This window comes from Ips typographus, linkage group LG3 (assembly GCF_016097725.1).
Source record: "Ips typographus isolate SLU linkage group LG3, UJ_Ityp_2.0, whole genome shotgun sequence".
In the NCBI taxonomy this organism is placed as follows: domain Eukaryota; kingdom Metazoa; phylum Arthropoda; class Insecta; order Coleoptera; family Curculionidae; genus Ips; species Ips typographus.
Genome location: NC_138424.1, coordinates 6,719,810 through 6,738,260, shown reverse-complemented (window position 1 = coordinate 6,738,260; position 18,451 = coordinate 6,719,810). Strand labels below are relative to the sequence as shown.

General features: G+C 32.6%; 4 protein-coding genes across 7 annotated transcripts; 2 read left to right on the top strand and 2 right to left on the bottom strand.

The window, feature by feature from the left end:
- The first annotated feature begins 80 nt into the window (after positions 1–80).
- Cdk1 (Cyclin-dependent kinase 1) lies at positions 81–3,305 on the top strand. Of its 2 annotated transcripts, none has more exons than XM_081976308.1 (5): positions 81–240; positions 299–488; positions 1,969–2,085; positions 2,143–2,347; positions 2,400–3,305. In XM_081976308.1, exons 2-5 carry the CDS (start codon positions 373–375, stop codon positions 2,883–2,885), a joined length of 924 nt encoding a protein of 307 aa, XP_081832434.1. In that variant the 5' UTR covers positions 81–240; positions 299–372; the 3' UTR covers positions 2,886–3,305. The 2 variants fall into 2 exon arrangements, with proteins under 2 accessions (XP_081832434.1, XP_081832435.1); XM_081976309.1 differs by having other exon boundaries at positions 88–240; positions 288–488.
- A 243-nt stretch (positions 3,306–3,548) lies between these two features.
- LOC145726960 (phospholipase A2) lies at positions 3,549–7,116 on the top strand. 2 transcript variants are annotated; one of them, XM_081976312.1, is made up of 8 exons: positions 3,549–3,674; positions 3,985–4,012; positions 5,323–5,468; positions 5,607–5,767; positions 5,816–5,954; positions 6,009–6,152; positions 6,466–6,689; positions 6,952–7,116. In XM_081976312.1, the coding sequence occupies exons 2-7, from the start codon at positions 4,007–4,009 to the stop codon at positions 6,563–6,565; spliced, it is 696 nt and encodes a 231-aa protein (XP_081832438.1). In that variant the 5' UTR covers positions 3,549–3,674; positions 3,985–4,006; the 3' UTR covers positions 6,566–6,689; positions 6,952–7,116. The 2 variants fall into 2 exon arrangements, with proteins under 2 accessions (XP_081832438.1, XP_081832437.1); XM_081976311.1 differs by lacking the exons at positions 6,466–6,689; positions 6,952–7,116 and adding an exon at positions 6,208–6,406.
- Positions 7,065–13,218, bottom strand: rept (RuvB-like helicase 2 rept). Its single transcript, XM_081976298.1, has 10 exons — positions 13,064–13,218; positions 12,806–12,919; positions 12,634–12,748; positions 11,530–11,686; positions 11,275–11,477; positions 11,032–11,220; positions 7,788–7,900; positions 7,522–7,736; positions 7,219–7,466; positions 7,065–7,159 (listed from the first exon to the last, which is right to left on the bottom strand). Exons 1-10 carry the CDS (start codon positions 13,067–13,069, stop codon positions 7,128–7,130), a joined length of 1,392 nt encoding a protein of 463 aa, XP_081832424.1. The 5' UTR covers positions 13,070–13,218; the 3' UTR covers positions 7,065–7,127.
- Positions 13,219–13,497: 279 nt separating this feature from the next.
- Positions 13,498–18,216, bottom strand: LOC145726956 (rhomboid-related protein 2-like). Of its 2 annotated transcripts, none has more exons than XM_081976299.1 (5): positions 18,006–18,216; positions 15,677–15,879; positions 14,417–14,734; positions 14,153–14,366; positions 13,498–14,098 (listed from the first exon to the last, which is right to left on the bottom strand). In XM_081976299.1, the coding sequence occupies exons 1-5, from the start codon at positions 18,141–18,143 to the stop codon at positions 13,805–13,807; spliced, it is 1,167 nt and encodes a 388-aa protein (XP_081832425.1). In that variant the 5' UTR covers positions 18,144–18,216; the 3' UTR covers positions 13,498–13,804. The 2 variants fall into 2 exon arrangements, with proteins under 2 accessions (XP_081832425.1, XP_081832427.1); XM_081976301.1 differs by lacking the exon at positions 18,006–18,216 and adding an exon at positions 15,954–16,112.
- Between the last annotated feature and the right edge of the window lie 235 nt (positions 18,217–18,451).

Genomic DNA, 18,451 nt, shown 5'->3' with positions numbered 1-18,451 from the left:
ATCCGATCAGTTGTTTTCTTTTATCATCTGTATGTATTAAAGAAGAACATAAAATAAATGCCACTGTAAAAGTTGCGTAATTAGTTGACAGCTTGCGTCATAACTGTCAATCTATTGAGATTGTCACGTCAAATTTCGAAAAAAAAGGGCAGACGCCGAGTCAAAAGATACGTTAGCCGTTTTCTCCAACCGAAAGTTCAGTTTTAAAATTGAGATATCTCACAAATTCAATCAAATCAGGTAATAAAATATACGTAATTATATTACCCTTTAATAATTGAACTAAGGTTAATTAAAGCGGTGTTGGTGCAAGCACCGGTTTTTCGACAAATCCGTAATAATCTGCACGTGTTCCCCACAACCCCCAGAAAGATGATGAAAGTTGAAGACTACTTTAAAATCGAAAAAATCGGTGAGGGTACCTATGGGGTCGTTTATAAAGCGAAGAATAAGAAAACTGGAGGCATGGTGGCCATGAAACGCATCAGGCAAGTATACAAAGGTTTTGGGGATGTGAATTCTAAGTAGCTTTACATTTCCTTTGTGGATTAGACAATCGTGGTTTCCTGGTGCAAATCCAGAATGTTCTGTGTTAATAATACATGTCTGTGTTTGATTTACTATTTTAAGAACAGTTAGCAAGGTTATCAAAAACACTACTACAAACAGTAGGCAGAGTACTCAAAACAGCTCCTTGGTGATTTTTCTTCAAATGGTTGGCTTAAGCATCAGACTGTGGTGACAAAGCCAGAACCTCCTAGTAACTTCTTCACTCTATCGTTTTTCTTAGTACTCCTAGGTACTTGTTGGGAAAGTTCAAATTCCTACAACAGGTGCTAGACATAAGTACAAAGCAACAAACACCTGTCCTTTTCATGCTAGAAAAAAAATGTACAGCCTAATTGTTTTCTGGTGTTTTCAAATGGATTTTAGGTTTGTAGTCAGTGATTGTTGTCAAAAACATCACTGATAAGCTTGGTAGAATTTAAAAAAAACAATGAATTTTTTATTATTGGTTTTTGAATACCTGTTTCCCTGAATTCCCTCCACATCTCTATTTCTTCAGCAAGCAGTGTATTATTTAAATTCTACTTGTGTGGTTTGGTAAAATGCAGTTAGTCATCTAAAAATTATTTGATGGTAGAGCTTTTCACTAATAAAAAATGTCACTACCAATTTTAGTGAGTGAATGTGGATGTTAGAACTAAACTTTTTACCATTCACTCCTGTCAAAGTGCTTTGTGTGTTTTGTGCAAGTACCTACTTGAAAATTTCTTGATGATTGAAAAAAAACTAAATCTGTGCATCATTGATCATAGAGACATTTAAAGCAATTATACAAGAATTTGTTACTGTAGTGCTGTAGTACAATTTGTTACATGGGGCTTATTAAAGATTGTAACTTATTAGAGCAAAAAGCAATGTTGTGTACTCTTAAAACACATTGGAAATTGATGTGATCATTGGAATGTTTCTTATTCAGTTCAAAATAAATAATAACCAAGAGAAATTTCTGTGTTCACAGTTCTGTGTTAATAAAATTAGCTTATTTTGTTCTCAATATAAATACAAATACTTCCCAAAGACAAGGTTATTCTTGCAGTATCCTTGTTTTTAATATTACACTGTTGCAATAATAATTACCTTAATCATGGTAGGCCCTCATGTCATTAAACTTATTATGAACCTAATGTGTGATTGTCATGAAACACCCACCTGGTACTTCTCAGTTTCATAGTAACTTTCACCATTAAATTTAACTAACATGAAGTTGATCCATTTACTTTGTAAGTTTAACTGGAACTAACACAGGCCATGTAGTTTTTCTGTTGTAAAAATAAAAGTTTACTATGTCATGAATTTGGCTATGTTTCCATCTTTCACTAATTAAATAATACATACTATTGTTACTATAATTAATTAAAATTTTTCAATCCTTGTTTATTTATTTTAAAAACAACATTAAAGACTGGAGAACGAAGATGAGGGCATACCATCCACTGCCCTTAGAGAGATGAGTCTGCTAAAAGAACTACGCCATAAAAACATAGTCACTTTATTGGAAATTATAATTGAGGAGCCCAGGTGAACATTTTCCCATTAAATCTTGCATTGCAACTTCCAAACTTTGTAAATTTACAGACTCTACCTAATTTTTGAGTTTTTGGACATGGATCTCAGAAAATATATAGAGAACTTGGGCTCTGGTAAACTGATGGATCCTAAACTGGTCAAGAGCTACTTGTACCAAATTAACGAGGCCATACTGTTTTGCCATCAGCGTCGTGTGATTCATCGCGATCTTAAACCACAAAATTTGTTAATTGGCAAAGACGGAGTGATTAAAGTAATTATTTAGAATGGGTTAGTAGCCCAAAGTTTGAGGGTGGAATTTTTAGGTTGCAGACTTTGGTTTGGGAAGGAGTTTTGGTCTGCCGGTGAGGATGTACACACATGAAATTGTCACTTTATGGTACAGGGCACCTGAGGTATTGTTGGGTGCTCCACGGTATTCATGTCCTGTGGACGTGTGGTCGATTGGATGTATTTTTGCGGAAATGGTCACCAAAAAGCCATTGTTCCAAGGAGACTCTGAAATCGACCAACTGTTCAGGATTTTCAGGGTAATGAAAACACCCACCGAAGAAATTTGGAAGGGTGTGTCTTCCCTGCCTGACTATCACGCCACGTTTCCCAATTGGACCAACTTTACTTTGCCGAAACAAGTACCGAATATGAGGGAAGAGGGGCTTGATTTGTTGACCAAGATGTTGATTTACGATCCGGCTAAACGAATTTCCGCAAAACAAGCCGCCCAACACCCTTATTTTAAGGATGTCGATTTTACTGTCAAACCTGTGATTGTCGATAAAGAGAAATCGTAGAGAGGTTTAGACTGCTGTGTGTCTGACTCCATTATGTAAATAACTCCCCGAATTTAGGACGCGTTTCAATTACTTTTAATTTTATCTTTTTTGTATTATTATTTCAGTGAAATGTAGAAGTTTATAATTGTACTGTTCAGGTGTCAAGTCGACCAAATGATTCGATTCCACATAAAAGGATTCATTTTATGTAGAAAGTGAGTGTTATTTGGTTTACAGTTATTTTGTAGAGGTAATGCGTAAGTTCTGTAGGGGTAATAAATCGCTAGTTTTACTTTTTTACTTCATTTATGTGTACAGTTTGATACATGCAGGAAATGCTGTCGTGCCATAAAGGCCATATATTTTTATAAATATCCAATAGTAAACTTGATTAGGTTTATTTTTTCATATTTATTAATTAAATGAAATACGTTTTCAGCATGTTTTTTTTTTTTGCTCCAACCAAAAAGTTTCAAGACCATCAGAACCCGTTTTATTCCTTTTAATATGTTATCACTAATTATTTTTGGTGGTGTAATAACTAAATTGGATGTATTGCTGGTTGCAGAAAATGAGAAAACTATTATCTAGGTCTTTGTTAACTTTATTACATTCTTCTGACCAACGCGTGACGTACATACGTTCAAAGAGTATACAGCGGTGTGTATAGCGGGTTATCGATTAACAGGGGTAATTAGGCGGAAGAAACAAAAATCGATAAGGATGAGGTAAAGGTCACCCAGTCAGGAATCTGAGAGTTGGAGAGGTGGTTCATTGATACATTTAATTCAAAATTACCTTGTACAGGTGAGGCATTTTTTTCCCAAATATTACCAACAATTTAGGCGCCCAATTCGGTTTTGTTTTATTTTGCTTTTAAAATAGTTGGACAGGAAAGTGATTTTGTGTTAGGAAAATATAATAATTTTATGTTCAGTGATTTGAGAATTTTTAATAAACTAACGATGCTCGCGAATAGTGTGAGCAACTGTAGTCCAAAATATATTTAATAATGACTAACAGTTTTGTTTTTTTTTTATATTAAACCTGTTTTAAAAGTTAGCATTAAAACAAATTCTTGTGTAGTGAATTAATATTGCGTAACACTTCTCTTCAGCTAATGCTAACCAAGGATTAACATGAGGGTAAGTAAAGCCAATATTTTAAAATAACAGTATTTATGCGATATTTTACACGATTCTACTTAATTTATTAAAATAACTCATTGAAAATTTCCTCCCTATTTGGAATAACTCTATAGTACCAAAATAATATATCCGCAAATCAGTATTTTTTAGATATTGAATGGTGACAACAGCATGTGATTTATATCATTATATTTTTCCTGAAAAGTGATGCGTCTTAGTAGAAACAACTGATGTGCACATTATTTTAACTATATTGACTCAAAATGATGGCAAAATTAATGTTTATATGAGTTTCACATTGTTTTGGCTTAATTGGTTAAACCATCATAAAGCATATATTCTGTTTCTTTTGCTCGTAAAAATGTTCAGATATTTGAGCAATACTTGCAATTATGTAGACAATATTTAATAAGTTCTTCTTAATAGTCATTTCCGTGTAAACTAATCTATGATGTTTAATTATGTTGTCGAAAAGGATATTACTGTTTTGTTCTATAATGAGAAAATGATGGTGAAGTTAAATGCAGTCTGTATATTTATTACTACAGATTACCAGCACTTTGTACTAATGGGTTATCTTAATATTTAAAATTTGCGCTCTTTCAAAAATACAATTTAAATTAGCTATCTGAATTTTGGTAATAATCATCTGACATTTATCCAGGTCAAACATGTGTGCCAAGTTTAAAAAATCTTATTCATCTCAGGTTGTTGTCCTTAAACGCAATAATAGCTTACTGCTTACATCGATAAATATTTGACATTCTCCTTAACTCGTATGTATGTAAATTTAACCGCAAAATGTTATGACTTTAGGAATTATGTAACAATATTTTGATATTGCCCTGAGTCAATGTTTTATATACATGCGTCTTCAACTATTTTCATACTCATCATAACATAGCAAAATTATAGACTTTTTGTAACGTCCTTGCTAAGTAAGCATCCAAGGGCATTTAATTAATACATTAAAATGTACTGGAATAATCAATCCATCAGCAATTGCGTAGCGTGGTCACTGACCTAACGTTAAACATAACAAACACTGTAATTAAAACATACCTAGGTACGCAGTTAAAAAAAAAACGGACGAACCAAAGTTTAAGGTAAACTGAAAGAACACAAGTATGTTTTAGTCATCAAAGGTGGTCAAGTTTACCATCAAACAGGTTATACTGATCCTTGAACACATTTTACAACCCATTACTATCTGATTAAGTTAAATATTGCGAAATGTAGTAATTTGCAGGCTGGACCATTTTTTGTAGGCATTTTAATTATGATTTTAGTTTTATCTGAATTACTAGGTCACCAATTTGCTCAAACTATGCCACACGGTGTTATTGTTGGCCTACGCAGTCCAGGGAAGTACGGTTCTTATAGCGGACAACAGCATGTCCAGAATGATCGAATTGACCACGAAGCAACCCTATTGCAATGTACACACGGACAGGTATACAAATTCAAGATAAAGTGTTTTAGAGTCATGAAAAAAAAATCTTAGATAAAGCACATTTTTGGCTAAAAAAAAAAACAAAATTGTTGTTTGTGATGATTAAACTGAATCTTACTATTTTTGATTTTACTACAGAGGATACATCAGAACAATGTTACTATCAGCCCATTCGTCTAGAGTACGTCAAATGTCGGATGATTCAATCAGAAAACTTGAAGAAGTATGCGGGGACAAGCAATCCTTGATAGAACATCAGGGAGGATTTATTTACCCTGGAACTAAGTGGTGTGGGCCAGGTAGGAAATTTGTTTGAGGTTTTGACAAGTGAATACAAAGACTTTTAGGTAATATTGCTCGAAACTCTTCGGACTTGGGGTACTTTATGAAGGAAGACGCGTGCTGTCGGGATCATGACGATTGTCCTAATAGCATGAAGAAGGGGGAGTGTCGTGGAGGGATTTGTAACAATTCTCCATACACAAGGTAGGTAAAAATACAAAGATTAATTATTACGAATTCTAACGTGAAATACACTAGATCCCATTGCGACTGTGATGTGGTGTTTCGGAAATGTTTGCAAAACGTAAACAGTGAGACTGCCAATACTATAGGTGCCATATTTTTTAACATCATCCAGGTGATTTGCTTTAAAGAACGAAGTCCTTGTTCGGAATGGCAAACGTAAGTTTGGACAATTTTGTCTTGTTTGTTTATGTGCAAGTTTTATTTATTTTAGAAACTCTCCTTTGCCTTCTTCCAATTGCTCTTTAGAATTTGTTAAGTCTGATAGATACGTGGCTAATACAACCGGCCAGAATCTGCATTCAAATTTTTTCCGAAGGAAAAAATCATTTATTTTCAACTTACTGTTGCAGAAATTCCGCTTGTTCAACCATTGATGTTAGTTTGCCAATAGATTTTTTGTTTTGTTTGCATGTTTCGTTTTGTTTTTCCCTCACCTTTACTACACCATATAAGCGCTGTTTTAATCTAGAAATGGTTACACCAAGGCAGAATCGGACGTAATTTGCAAAAAATGGGTGTTTAGGCCGTCAGAAAAGTATTTTCCGCTGATGCCTGAAACGATGAACTAACGTTTACAAACATGCTGTTTTCAAACATTGAGACAGTCCAGAAGTAAAGGAGTAGCGACGACAAACCAGAGAAAATCTAATAAAATACATAGATAGATACGGCTGATTTAAAGTAGATCAAAAAGTAAGTAGTTACTTATATGGTAACATTTTTATTTAAGTAAGGTTTTTGCAAAAATCTGGGAAAACCAAATCAATGATTTTCCTTAATTCGATTTACTCAACTCTATTTATTAATGCTTGAACAGTAAATAAACTAATCATTTCAGGATTTCATGACAATTATGTCAAACAGCAAACTAAACTATAATTATTTAATTCATCAATTTTGGTAATTAAGAATAAATCAGTCAGAATTTAAGGTTTATAAAATGTTTTTGTTTCAGGCCGAGTACAATTAGCTTGTGATAGTAATAGTGCCAACATATCAGCATAAAAAATATGTAGAATATTTTTTTCGACAAATATTAGGAAACTTAGCACAAAATATAAGTACAAAAAAATGTGAGAACTTTAATGCACAAATACATTGGAATTATAAAAAGCTTTAACAGTAGCATACTTAGCTGACCTCCATTTTGTCCTCCTCTTCCACTAGTAAAGAACAAAAATTTTGTACAATAGGCATGATAAAAACGAAAGAGAAAACTTACCTTCATTGAACATAAACTCTTGCTGGTATTCCTTAAGGAACTGAACAGATCTCCCTTCATCAAAAAATAGTTGATAAGCTCTTTTAATGTCCTCCACGTCCACTTCTTGAGCTTTCCTTTTTCTAGCAATGAGACTAGAGGTCATAATAAGTTGCATACCGTATCTCAAGGAAGTTTCCTTGGAAATTCGAGTTAGGACTGTGAGCGCATTATCTGACATTTGACAGTCTTCCTCTTCGCAACGAATACTACAATACTCAAAAAATCAGAACTGTCACGCTACAATAGCACGTGGCAACGGACCTTAAAATTTCCCTGAGTTCCTTCTCTTCATACGGCGCAGTTGGGACAATAATAGTTCGATCAAGCAAATCTAAAGGTATTCCATGGGGGGACTTGTAATTAGTGCCGCGAATTTTGGTAATTCCTCTGTTTGTAGCCATAATTACTATCGGAGCCATTTCGTTTTCCAACGCTCGGTTCAAAAAAGAAAAACACTCAATGTCTAGCATGTGAACCTAAAATTTTACAATCATCAATCAGTTACAAGTCTTAAGGCAAATATTTGCCTCGTCAATAAAAAGGACTCCAGGAATAATTTCAGCTTTGCCTTCTTCACGCCATTCGGCGACTTTTCCATTTATTTGTTCTCTTACTTCAGATTTAATTTCACCAGTGTCTCCTATATTTTAAATAAAAATATTAAGAGATTAATATTTATGTCTGTTATTTTTTTGTGATATTTTGATGATCCAGTATGAAAATTTCAAAAAACCTGATAATTATGACCTCTTAAACCAAGTAACGACTCTTCCAAAGCATCATTTTAATTTAAAGCAAATCGTGTTGACTTCCACCACCATATTCTCGATATTCAAATATCAATCACACTCACATCAATCACTCAAGGTAAAGTTTTACGAAAACTAGGCTTTCTATTAATTACCTACTTTGCTTCAGAGAAAAGTTACAGAAAAAGGTCATCCATAGAAGTAAATCAGTAATACACTGCTACTAATGCTCAATACAAGATAGTTCCAAAATGGATCAAAAAAATTAAAAATAAAAAAATTTATGGTTATATAAGGTAACATAAGTTTTTTCCAAATGTAATTAGTTTTAGAGTTACAGCTCTAAAACTTTCTGAAGTTATTTTTTATAACTTGTTTATTCTTTAATATTATTTATTATTATTATGTTATTTCTATTTGATATTATAGCATACTAATTTTAGTTTGATTGAGTTCTGAGGAATTTTGTTTCTTTTTTGTTAAAACAATTTTTACCCAGATTGTTTAGAAAATTAATGTCTGACAAGGCTATTATTTCATCAATAATGACACCTATTAAGGTCAATTATCTAAGAAATAATGCCCTCTGACCATTTTTTAAATAAATATCTACAGAATGAAAGTCGGACATTAAACATTGAAGACACCACAGGCATTATAGGAAATAAAGCCCTTGGTATCTTAATTACTATTACAAAAAGTATGCCTTATTTAGATAACTTAATTAGAAGTGTTCGACAACATGGCGAACGCAGCAGATTCCGGGACAAGTAAACACCCTTCTATAAATAAATACATTTCATACATTAACTATTCTGAATCAAATGATTTTTAACTTTCAAAAAGTTCAAAAAACAGATTGAACTATTATCAATTTTACGTGAAATTCCACAAAGTAGCGTGACTTTCAACAAGAATCACAACTACTAATCCCACCGAAGTGCACCAGAGTTATTATAGATGGCGCCACCCTCTATTCGTTACCCACAAGCAAAAAATAACCGGCATTTAACCCACAAAAAGGTGTGGGTAAAATTGTCTTCAGTAGGGTCTTAACTGATCCTTATAAGACGGATGATGATTTTGGGACATGATCAACTGATTATAACCCGCTTGGTGTAGAAGGATCGCAACCCTTTTGCATCAAATATCTGACATCTTATTACTGAAGACCATTTTAAATGAAGTCAAAGGAAACGTACAAATATAACATTCTAGCAGCGGAAGCCGCCTAGCTAGAATCAGGTCAAAATAAGTAAATTCTAGAATAGAACAAATCAGATATCCTTTAAAATTCAAATCACATTTGCATAATTTTATTCCAAGAGTAAAGATTAAGTTTTTTAAAACCAGAATTTCCAGAAGTAGTCATAATTTGAGGCTTTATGGCAGCATCTGGATTAGGTTATTTTAAATTTACTAATAAAGCTTATTGAAATACATACAGGGTGTTACAAATTCGAGGCACTAGCATTGCTATCTCAGAAACTATAGTTGATATAAATGGAGGCAAAGTTGCGCATTTTATTGCTAAATATTTTGGTAAAAAAAAAATACATTTTTTTTTATTACTTCCGGAGATATCCGACCAAAACCGAAAAAGTCTAATTTCTATTTTATTTTTTTACCACTTTATTATTGATTATTTTGGAAAATCAATGGCACCTTCATGAGGCACTTTTTTATGCTCTTCAAGAAAACAGCTTTAATTTTCAGCTCCGACGTTTCGTTTCTTAGATACCATCATCAACTTCGATTTTTCAAATACGGACTTAAACTTTTTATTTCGTTTTTTAGTAGCTACAGACCTTCTGAAACCAATGATGTGTCACACTTGTCAAAAAAGTATACCTAGTGTATTACGTACTTGGTACTTTAAGTTTTTTAAATAAATTAAGCAATTGAAATTGATATGTTGTCATAATAAGTAATTAATTTAGTTTGATATAATTAAATAATTAGGTTCATTACTCCTTCGAAAAAAAGAGAGAGTTTCTTATAGCAGTTTTCATTTATTTAAAAAATAAATTGTTTTTGGTTAATTATTTATTTTTCAGATACTCACATGTTTGAATTCGAGGTTGAGTTTTGATAAAACAGCTTAAACTTTAATTTTAGTGTTAAAAAGAGAAAAACCTAAATCTTAAATCATATCAATCATACAATCAACAACATATGAACTCCAAATGCATTAAAAAAAAAACAAGTACACCTGGTATAATTTTTTGTCTTTAGCTACTAAAAAATGAAATAAAAAGATCGGGTCCGTATTTGAAAAATCGAAGTTGATGATGGTATCTAAAAAACGAAACGTCGGAGCTGTTTTCTTGAAGAGCATAAAAAAGTGCCTCCAGAAGGTGCTATTGATTTTACAAAATAATCGCTATTAAAGTGGTAAAAAAATAAAATAGAAATTTGACTTTTTCGGTTTTTGTCGGATATCTCCGGAAGTAATGAAAATCTGTTGATTTTTTTTTTTACCAAATTATTTAGCAATAAAATGCGCAACTTTGCCTCCATTTAACTAAAGCTCTATCAACTATAGTTTCTGAGATAGCAATGCTAATGCATCAAATTTGTAACACCCTGTATAGTTGCAGCTGCTGGTTTTTGGTATTTCAACACGAAAAAAACTTTGGGGTGAACCATATTATTTCACCAAGATAGATCCGCCTATCATATGGTTAAACCAACCAAAAATTGTTTGCAAATTACAGTGTTAATATTCTTTTTTGGTCCTGCCAACAGTTCCAACCTGAGTGTCAGGAAAAACCTACAGTGAATGATACCATAAATTAAAGCAAAAATAAATAAGATTATTGATGATTATTATGAAATCTAAAAAAAGTTAGTTGTCAGACCTCATAGTTTCTTTAGTAAATTCAAATTAAAAAAAAAGAATAACATTACATTTAAAAGTTACTGTTACTTCACATTGGTAGAATAATTATCAAAATTATGTTGCTCTACATATCTCTTTTTAAAATTTTTAAAAAAGTGAAAAATAGAACAGAAGTCATACCTGAAAACAGTGCCAAAAAACCATGGGTCCTGCTATTAATAACATCAATTTCATGTAAAGTGACTGTGTGAACCACTTCTTTACGTTTTTGAAGTTCTCCTTCTGGACACTGAACAAAACGAGTTTGTTGTCCGGTGGCGTCGTAATCGCGAGCCCGAGCAAACGAACGTCCCAAACGTGTAATTTTTCCTTTAAATTACCAGTTAATTACATTACCACATGTATGAAACTTGGCTACAATACCTGTGGCTTTATCAATTGTAATAACATCCCCTGATTGAACTTTTTCCTTTAAAATGCTGTCAATCATTTTACCACCAAGATCATAAACAGTTTCCATGTCAGTGGTTTTTAAAATCAATTTACCCACTTTGGTACCCAAACCGGTAGCGGGCCGTTCAATTTGTACTTCCACTACCTCACCTTCAATGATTTCACTCTCTTCCCTGGAAAATGCAATTTTTCTACCAGGTATGTCAAAACTTAGCTGAAACTCACTTTATGCGCACCCCAATACTCTTTCTAATTGCCTGGGTAAGAGCTTCAGTTTTACTCATTTCTAAAGAGTATATTTCAGAGCCGGCCATGCTGGTGAATGGAGTGTCATAACCCAAAGCTGCAGCCAGTGCTGTAGCAATGGCAGTTTTACCAGTACCTTAACAAAAGATACGTATTTTGCCGAATTACAGTTCAGAGAAGACAATAACACACACAATACAAGCACAACTCCAAACACATTCTGCCTCTCATTTTATTGTATTGACAATAAGAAAAAAGCACATACTTTTGTCATTTCTGCACAAGAATTTGCTTTATACCAAAGAAAGCTATAAATTAACATTAACAAGAACCTATGCTCAAGCTGTGATTCTGTTGTGTTGTCAATCTATAAATCCAGCTTAAGTTCTAACATTATTGAATTGAGTGAGGTATTAAGATGGCTTCAACAGTACTAAACCCACCAATTCTAATAACTTAACCACAACTTACTCATTAGTTCTTATAAATTAAACATAATTTTTTCCTTTGTCTTTAAGTTAAATGATTTATAAGCAATAATTGGCATTGTAATCATAAAACCAATCTAGTGATTGTTAAAACCATTTTCTGACCTAAACCAATAAACTTCAATATTATAGTAAAAAATGGAACTCATTACATCAGTTAGTGATTGTGTAAAGCTCTATCAGATTCTAGAGATTGTAAAACTCATGTGAGACTGAATATAATATACAGTGGGACTTACCTAAATGAAAACAGGGTGGTTTTGTTACTTTTTTAGGAAAATACATAATTTTTGGACATGTTTCAAGAAGTAAAAATACAGTTTTTATTTTATTTTTGAAAACATTGTTTTTCAACTCTTTTGGCTGGTTTGAATTTGCTTTACTGCACCAAAAAGGTTTGTTAGAAATTGTTTTTTGAATTGTATCATGTTACTTTTAGAAATCAATGTTCAACATTCTCATTTTGATTGATATTTTAGTGTTTGAATTACCCTTAACATTCAGTAATATGAGAAAACATCTGCTTAAAAAAAACCATAGCAAACATGTTTGATCAATAATACTACAAATGACTGAACTTTTGAGTTGAACTTACCAGGTTGTCCTGCCAACAAAACAGCTCTTCCAGCAATCCTACCATCCCGTACCATTTGCAAAACAATACCCGCAGCTCGTCGGGCCGACACTTGCCCCACCATGCCCTGAGAGACCTTTAAACCCCACAATAATTAAACTAGTTAACATACTTTTGAATCTATAGTACTCACATGTCGGGCCTCTAAGGTATCATCTAGCCCCAAGCCACGAATATGAGAATGGGCCCCAATTCGTTCAACACGCGTAGTTTCACGTACTTCGGCTATTTTAGCGGCAGCGGCTGCCTGAAAATAAAAACATTCTTTTGTCTGTTGCTTTTTGAGGTTAGGATTGTTTCTTTCAAACGCTGTGCACATTCGAGGAAGATTATAAACGTGTTGTTGAAAAACACGTAAATTTTATATTCCTTATTGCGTGGATATACTTACAGCCATTGTTTTGTAGTTAAATACTCGAGAAATAGATTTAAAAATTTAAAATGCGGTGTAAGTTTGTTTGGGTTGAACTTTTCGGTAAACAAAGTGCTGCCAACTTAACGCTTAACTAAAACTAAAAATGGCAGCTGTCATCTGTCAAAATTTTTAGAAGCGTTTTCGAATTTTTCTTACAGCATTTGCACTACCGATTGCCAATGCCAGCAGAGTGCCAGAGGCCGTTACCAGATTTCCGTTACCTGCAAAATTTGATCTTGGACCGTAGGTTTGACTGTCTCTCTTTGTCTCTTTCAACAAATTGAACAAAGACAGAACCTTTTCATCACCATAATTGCTACCAACATGACAAAGCAAGAGTGCTTTGTTCAGATTCAGAAGCAGAAAAATGTTTATTGCATTAATTGTTGATGTAAAATAAAACCAAAAACTACGAATATGAAAAATACTTTATTAAAAAAATAAGTTATGATAAATACAAAGTATAAAATATTCAAATTAAACTACAATAACAATCTCTTTTACATGGGAGTTTTTTTCTAAAATACCTAGACTAAATACGTTAAAAAAATTATTATAGGTTCTGAATGTTAAAAAAGATACAAAATGTGTCAGATTTATTAATAATAATTAATTGACTGACTTATCAGGTATCAAGGTAAACATCAGTTTGAAGTTGGAGATAATTTGCGTCATTACAGAGAGCATAAAAGCTAAATTTTAACTCTTAACAATAAACTATAGAAAATGGGATTTCCAGAATATATTTAACAAAATTGCAGTGAGCATTAAAATGATATAAACGACAAAAGCGGCCCACCAAATATATCGCTCTTTTTCGGTCGGTTCTACGTTTTTGAGCACCCAAATTCCTACCAGAAATCCGGCCAGTGCTCCACCAAAATGTGCTGCATACCCAATTGGTGTGCTATCACCTGCATGTCTGCTGTACACAGATGATGATACATCACATATTATTATTAATAGGTAAATACCTAATTGAACCGCCGGATAGTTCAAGTCACTCCAATTCTGCAAAAGTGGTTTTTAGAGTATGAACATTGTAATAATTGTTAGGCAACTTACAAGAACCAGATTGGCTAAATGAGCAGTGAGTAATGCATATACTCCTCCACTAGCACCAGCCAGATAGACAGTGGGATCAGTTATGGAGGTGACTAAAGATCCTGCAATAACACCAGCCGCGTATACTGTGAAAACTCTATACCACCGATTCCTAAACTCCAACGCAACTCCTAGTATTATCTGAATCAGTAGATTAATGAGCAAGTGAGACCATCTGAAAAACTTTTTATTGTATTTCTGAAATCCATTAACACTAGTACTAACCCGATGTGAACCAGCATATAGCTGAGAAATCTCCAACACTCTTCTCTCTTCAGTGGATCGTAAATTAAATGCTTTGCTACCGCACCTTCAACGTCCGGAACCAACACTTTTTCATCTCTGCTCAGATGTTCATTTAGGGAGTAACAAATAATTTCTATAATTGCTACCAAAACCATGCATAAAGGAGGAGGCCAGCAACTTCCTTTAGGTAAAACTCCACCATCTACTTCGCTCTGTCCTGCTTCTAGCTGTCGAGCGCTACGTCCTACTTTCCGAAACTTGTGACGCTTATCTTTGGGTACCAGGAAGTCCACATAGCTGAAAAGTTACTATTGTAAGTGGGAAATGTATGTACAGTTGAATTTTATCATAGGGGAGCAGTTTAATTGAAATATTAGATTAATAATTTTTCTAAATTGTCCAAAATACGATAAACAGTCAATTACAAGGACAGTTACATCCTATCACCATTTTTACTAAAGAATGTCACAGTACCCTCTTGATTATAAGCTTACTAAGTAAACATTCTGTATTCTATGATGTTGCGAAATCAGTTTGTTGAATGAGTCATTGAAGTTTAAGTACCTTTTTGGTTTAATGTTCACAGATTAATAAGGGTTCACAAAAAAAACGTACATTCATTTCTATAAATAAAGTGTGATTTTTTCAGGAAAAGGCTAAAGAATTTAGTGGTCTTTCCCAAAAAAACACATCACAAGAGTATTCATAAACTATTTAGTTAAATAACTCATTTTGATGGAGTAAACTGGACTTGTTTAAAAACAAAAATTATTAGTATCCGTTGACTCCTCTGATGATTACGATAATGATTAATAATGATCATTTCTTTACAAGAGAGGAATTTTCAACGAATACTTTATTGTCATTCATATTTGGCACATAAATATAAAAAACAATTAACTTTGGTATCACTAGTGATGAGTACTAATACTTACGAGCTCAAATACTTATCTTGTTAAAATATTTTGACAAAATTTAAGTTAAATCAAAACATCAGATAGATACAGAGATAAATACCTAATTTCTAGCCTAATTCACGATCACCGAATGCTTGGTATTGACGATTCTCAAGTTTTGATTTCTCAAAAATCGCTAATTTATCTTTACAGGATTGATTGCGTAATTTTGGATCAAATCTTTTAACCCATGTGATTAATGCTGGCCAATTGCCAGCTCTATTAATTTATGGATTATATGGATTACTTGTAACTTTGATTTTTGATAATGTACATAAAATACCTGTTTACGTAGTCACCAAAAAGTACTTTGAAGTCTTTGTTGAGCATCATGGCAGTGAATTCGTGAACGTCCACCTTACCATCACGATTTTTATCCGAAAATGATAAAAGTTTTCTTAGCAGTTTTTCCGAGACTTCGTTGTTTTCCCGTAGCATTGTGGCCAATTCGTGAATATCGATGCTTCCATTTCCATCTCGATCATACTGTAAAAGAAAAACATTATCAAATTTGACTAGAATAATCAACATTGGTTAGGGAGGTTTTATCTTTGAAGTACCTTGAAAAAAAGCTCTTGAAGGTATTGCTTTGTGATTTCTGAGGGTTTATTTGGTTGGGTGGAAGTTGATGCCATTTTGAAACACCACTAAATAACTAAATAAGGGAATGACTGTAAGAGAATGTGTTTATGAGAACAGGTGGTTTAGTACTGAACGAGAAATAACAATGTTGTGGATTATCTCACCTGCGTATATCTTATCTATCACTTTTGTCATATTCATGAAATCTAATAAGGTTATTTATCTCACCATACCTGGATTTCGGTTAACTTTTCGATATTTTCTTAATTAATAGAATGATATTTTGTTTGCTCCTTTAAGAAATGATTTGGTCTAAGAACTGTTAAGTTCAAATAACAACATTAAATGATTTTTTTTGGTGTAAAAAACATTGAGGAGTAATCTAGGGTCATTACCTTTTCATATCCAAAGTGTTGAGATTAAAACTTACCTATTAAAACCACCGTAAATCATTAAAACATATTGTTATAATAATCTGAGAAAATATAATAAAGATCACATATTTTTGTGTTAGATTTTAATTCAAATAAGTAAATATGAAACAGCTTGAACATGTCAACAACAAGCACAAAAGACTCCGGTAAAGGACTATTTTTTTTAATAACAATCAGAAAATATAGTAAATTTACATGACATCATAGTCGTCGAAATTCTGGAATTAGTACAAAGCAAACAGATAACGCGTTTGTATAGTAATTAAATACTTACTAATGTTGTACAATTATAATAAAAAATCTAATAAAAGTTATTGTACAAAATTAAAAACGACCTTTTAAGGAAAATTCTGTGTTTAGAATACTACAACGTTTTTTAAAATTATTCTTAGTCATCATAGTGCATATAATGACAAAGCAAGAAAACAATGTTATCAATATTGCATGTTTGCTTGAGGATTAAATAGAAATATTAAAGTATAGTCAGTCAATTTTTTTAATTAAATTTTTTCCATTATCATCATTATGAAATGTTCAATGTGAAAAATGTAAAAATAACAAAACTTTACATCTTTTAATTATACATTTCATTCAAGTGAGTTAGTTCAAAAAAGCAGTTTGGTGCATCCTGTCACTTTTTACGTTGTAACTCCTTAAAGGAAGCCCCTAATTTAACTTTAAAGGTCACATGAGACTTTTTCACGTCAAAAAGGAATTTGAAGGTCACGTGACTGTTTTAAATCTAATAAAAAATAGTATTTGAAGGGTGATCGTTTTTCAGTTTACGCTGATCTGAAATAAATCCAGTGATTGAGTTAAATCAGCCTTGGTTGCCACCCAAGTTCCCAGACCTAAATCTGTTGTTTTTTTTTTTTTGGAGCAGTTAACAAGTGGAGTTTCAAAAATAAAATCATAATTATCGCATATCATATTACAGTTTGAATACAGAAGAACCAACATAAATCAAAATTGTGTGTATTTCGCAAACAGTGATGTAAACTCCTTAGCAGTTAGTCCCAAAAAATCTAATCTAGTTCAATAATTAACATTGAAAACGATTGATTTTGTCTACTTACGATGAAAAATGTAACGTCATTAAAACATTAATTTTGAAAGCGACTTTTGGTTTTTCCAATCCGTGCCCTGCTGCACGACGCCTTATTAAGGTAAACGTAATATCTTAAGAATGCTATTCATAAAAAAATAAATAAAATCAATCAATTAACTACCGAACGGAGAACCACACACAGAACCTTACTGTCATATATCATCATAATCAATGATCTATAATAAATCATCATAAACCAGAATGCTTGTTTCGCTGATTGCCAAATCTTTGAGTGATTCACATACCTATCTAATTAATTTTATGAAAGTTTCTTTTCAGTTTGGTTAATGTGCTTTGTATTTACCTGGCTTTACAGATTATACTTATTTTGAGTAAAATATATTTCATGTAAAATGAACCAAACGTCAGAAAGAAATAAAGAAATGACCTCTCCACTCACACTATTTTTTACTTTTAAAGATACAATTTAAGTGAAAATTGTTTTTCTTAAGGTAACTAATAACAGTTCTAAAAACATAAGAAATTACCTTTTCAAACAAACTTTTGAAGTATTTCTTATCATTGTCAGTCAACTTGGAGTAAGTTAATATCGATAAACTCTCACTAGATTGTCGGTTAACTGTTGAACTTTCTGCAATTTCACCTTTACTTTTAACATCTTCCATGCTTTATTAGCGCTTTGCCGCCTTTAACTGTATATAAACAAATTTTAAACGTCTAAACACCTAAAAACTCCACGCCTGACTGACTTGTTGCTACTCACTGGAACCGTTATTGATAATTATGATATAAGGAAACAGCGTTGCTTAGAAAAAACACGACACCGAATTTGTAACGTTAATCACTCCCAATTCTATATGAGACACGCTTTATAATGTGTGTAGGATTGGATAAATCGAATATAGATTTGCGACCTTCATACCGGCCTGATCTAGTTTTGGGGGATTTTTAAATGAATTTTGCAAACAATATT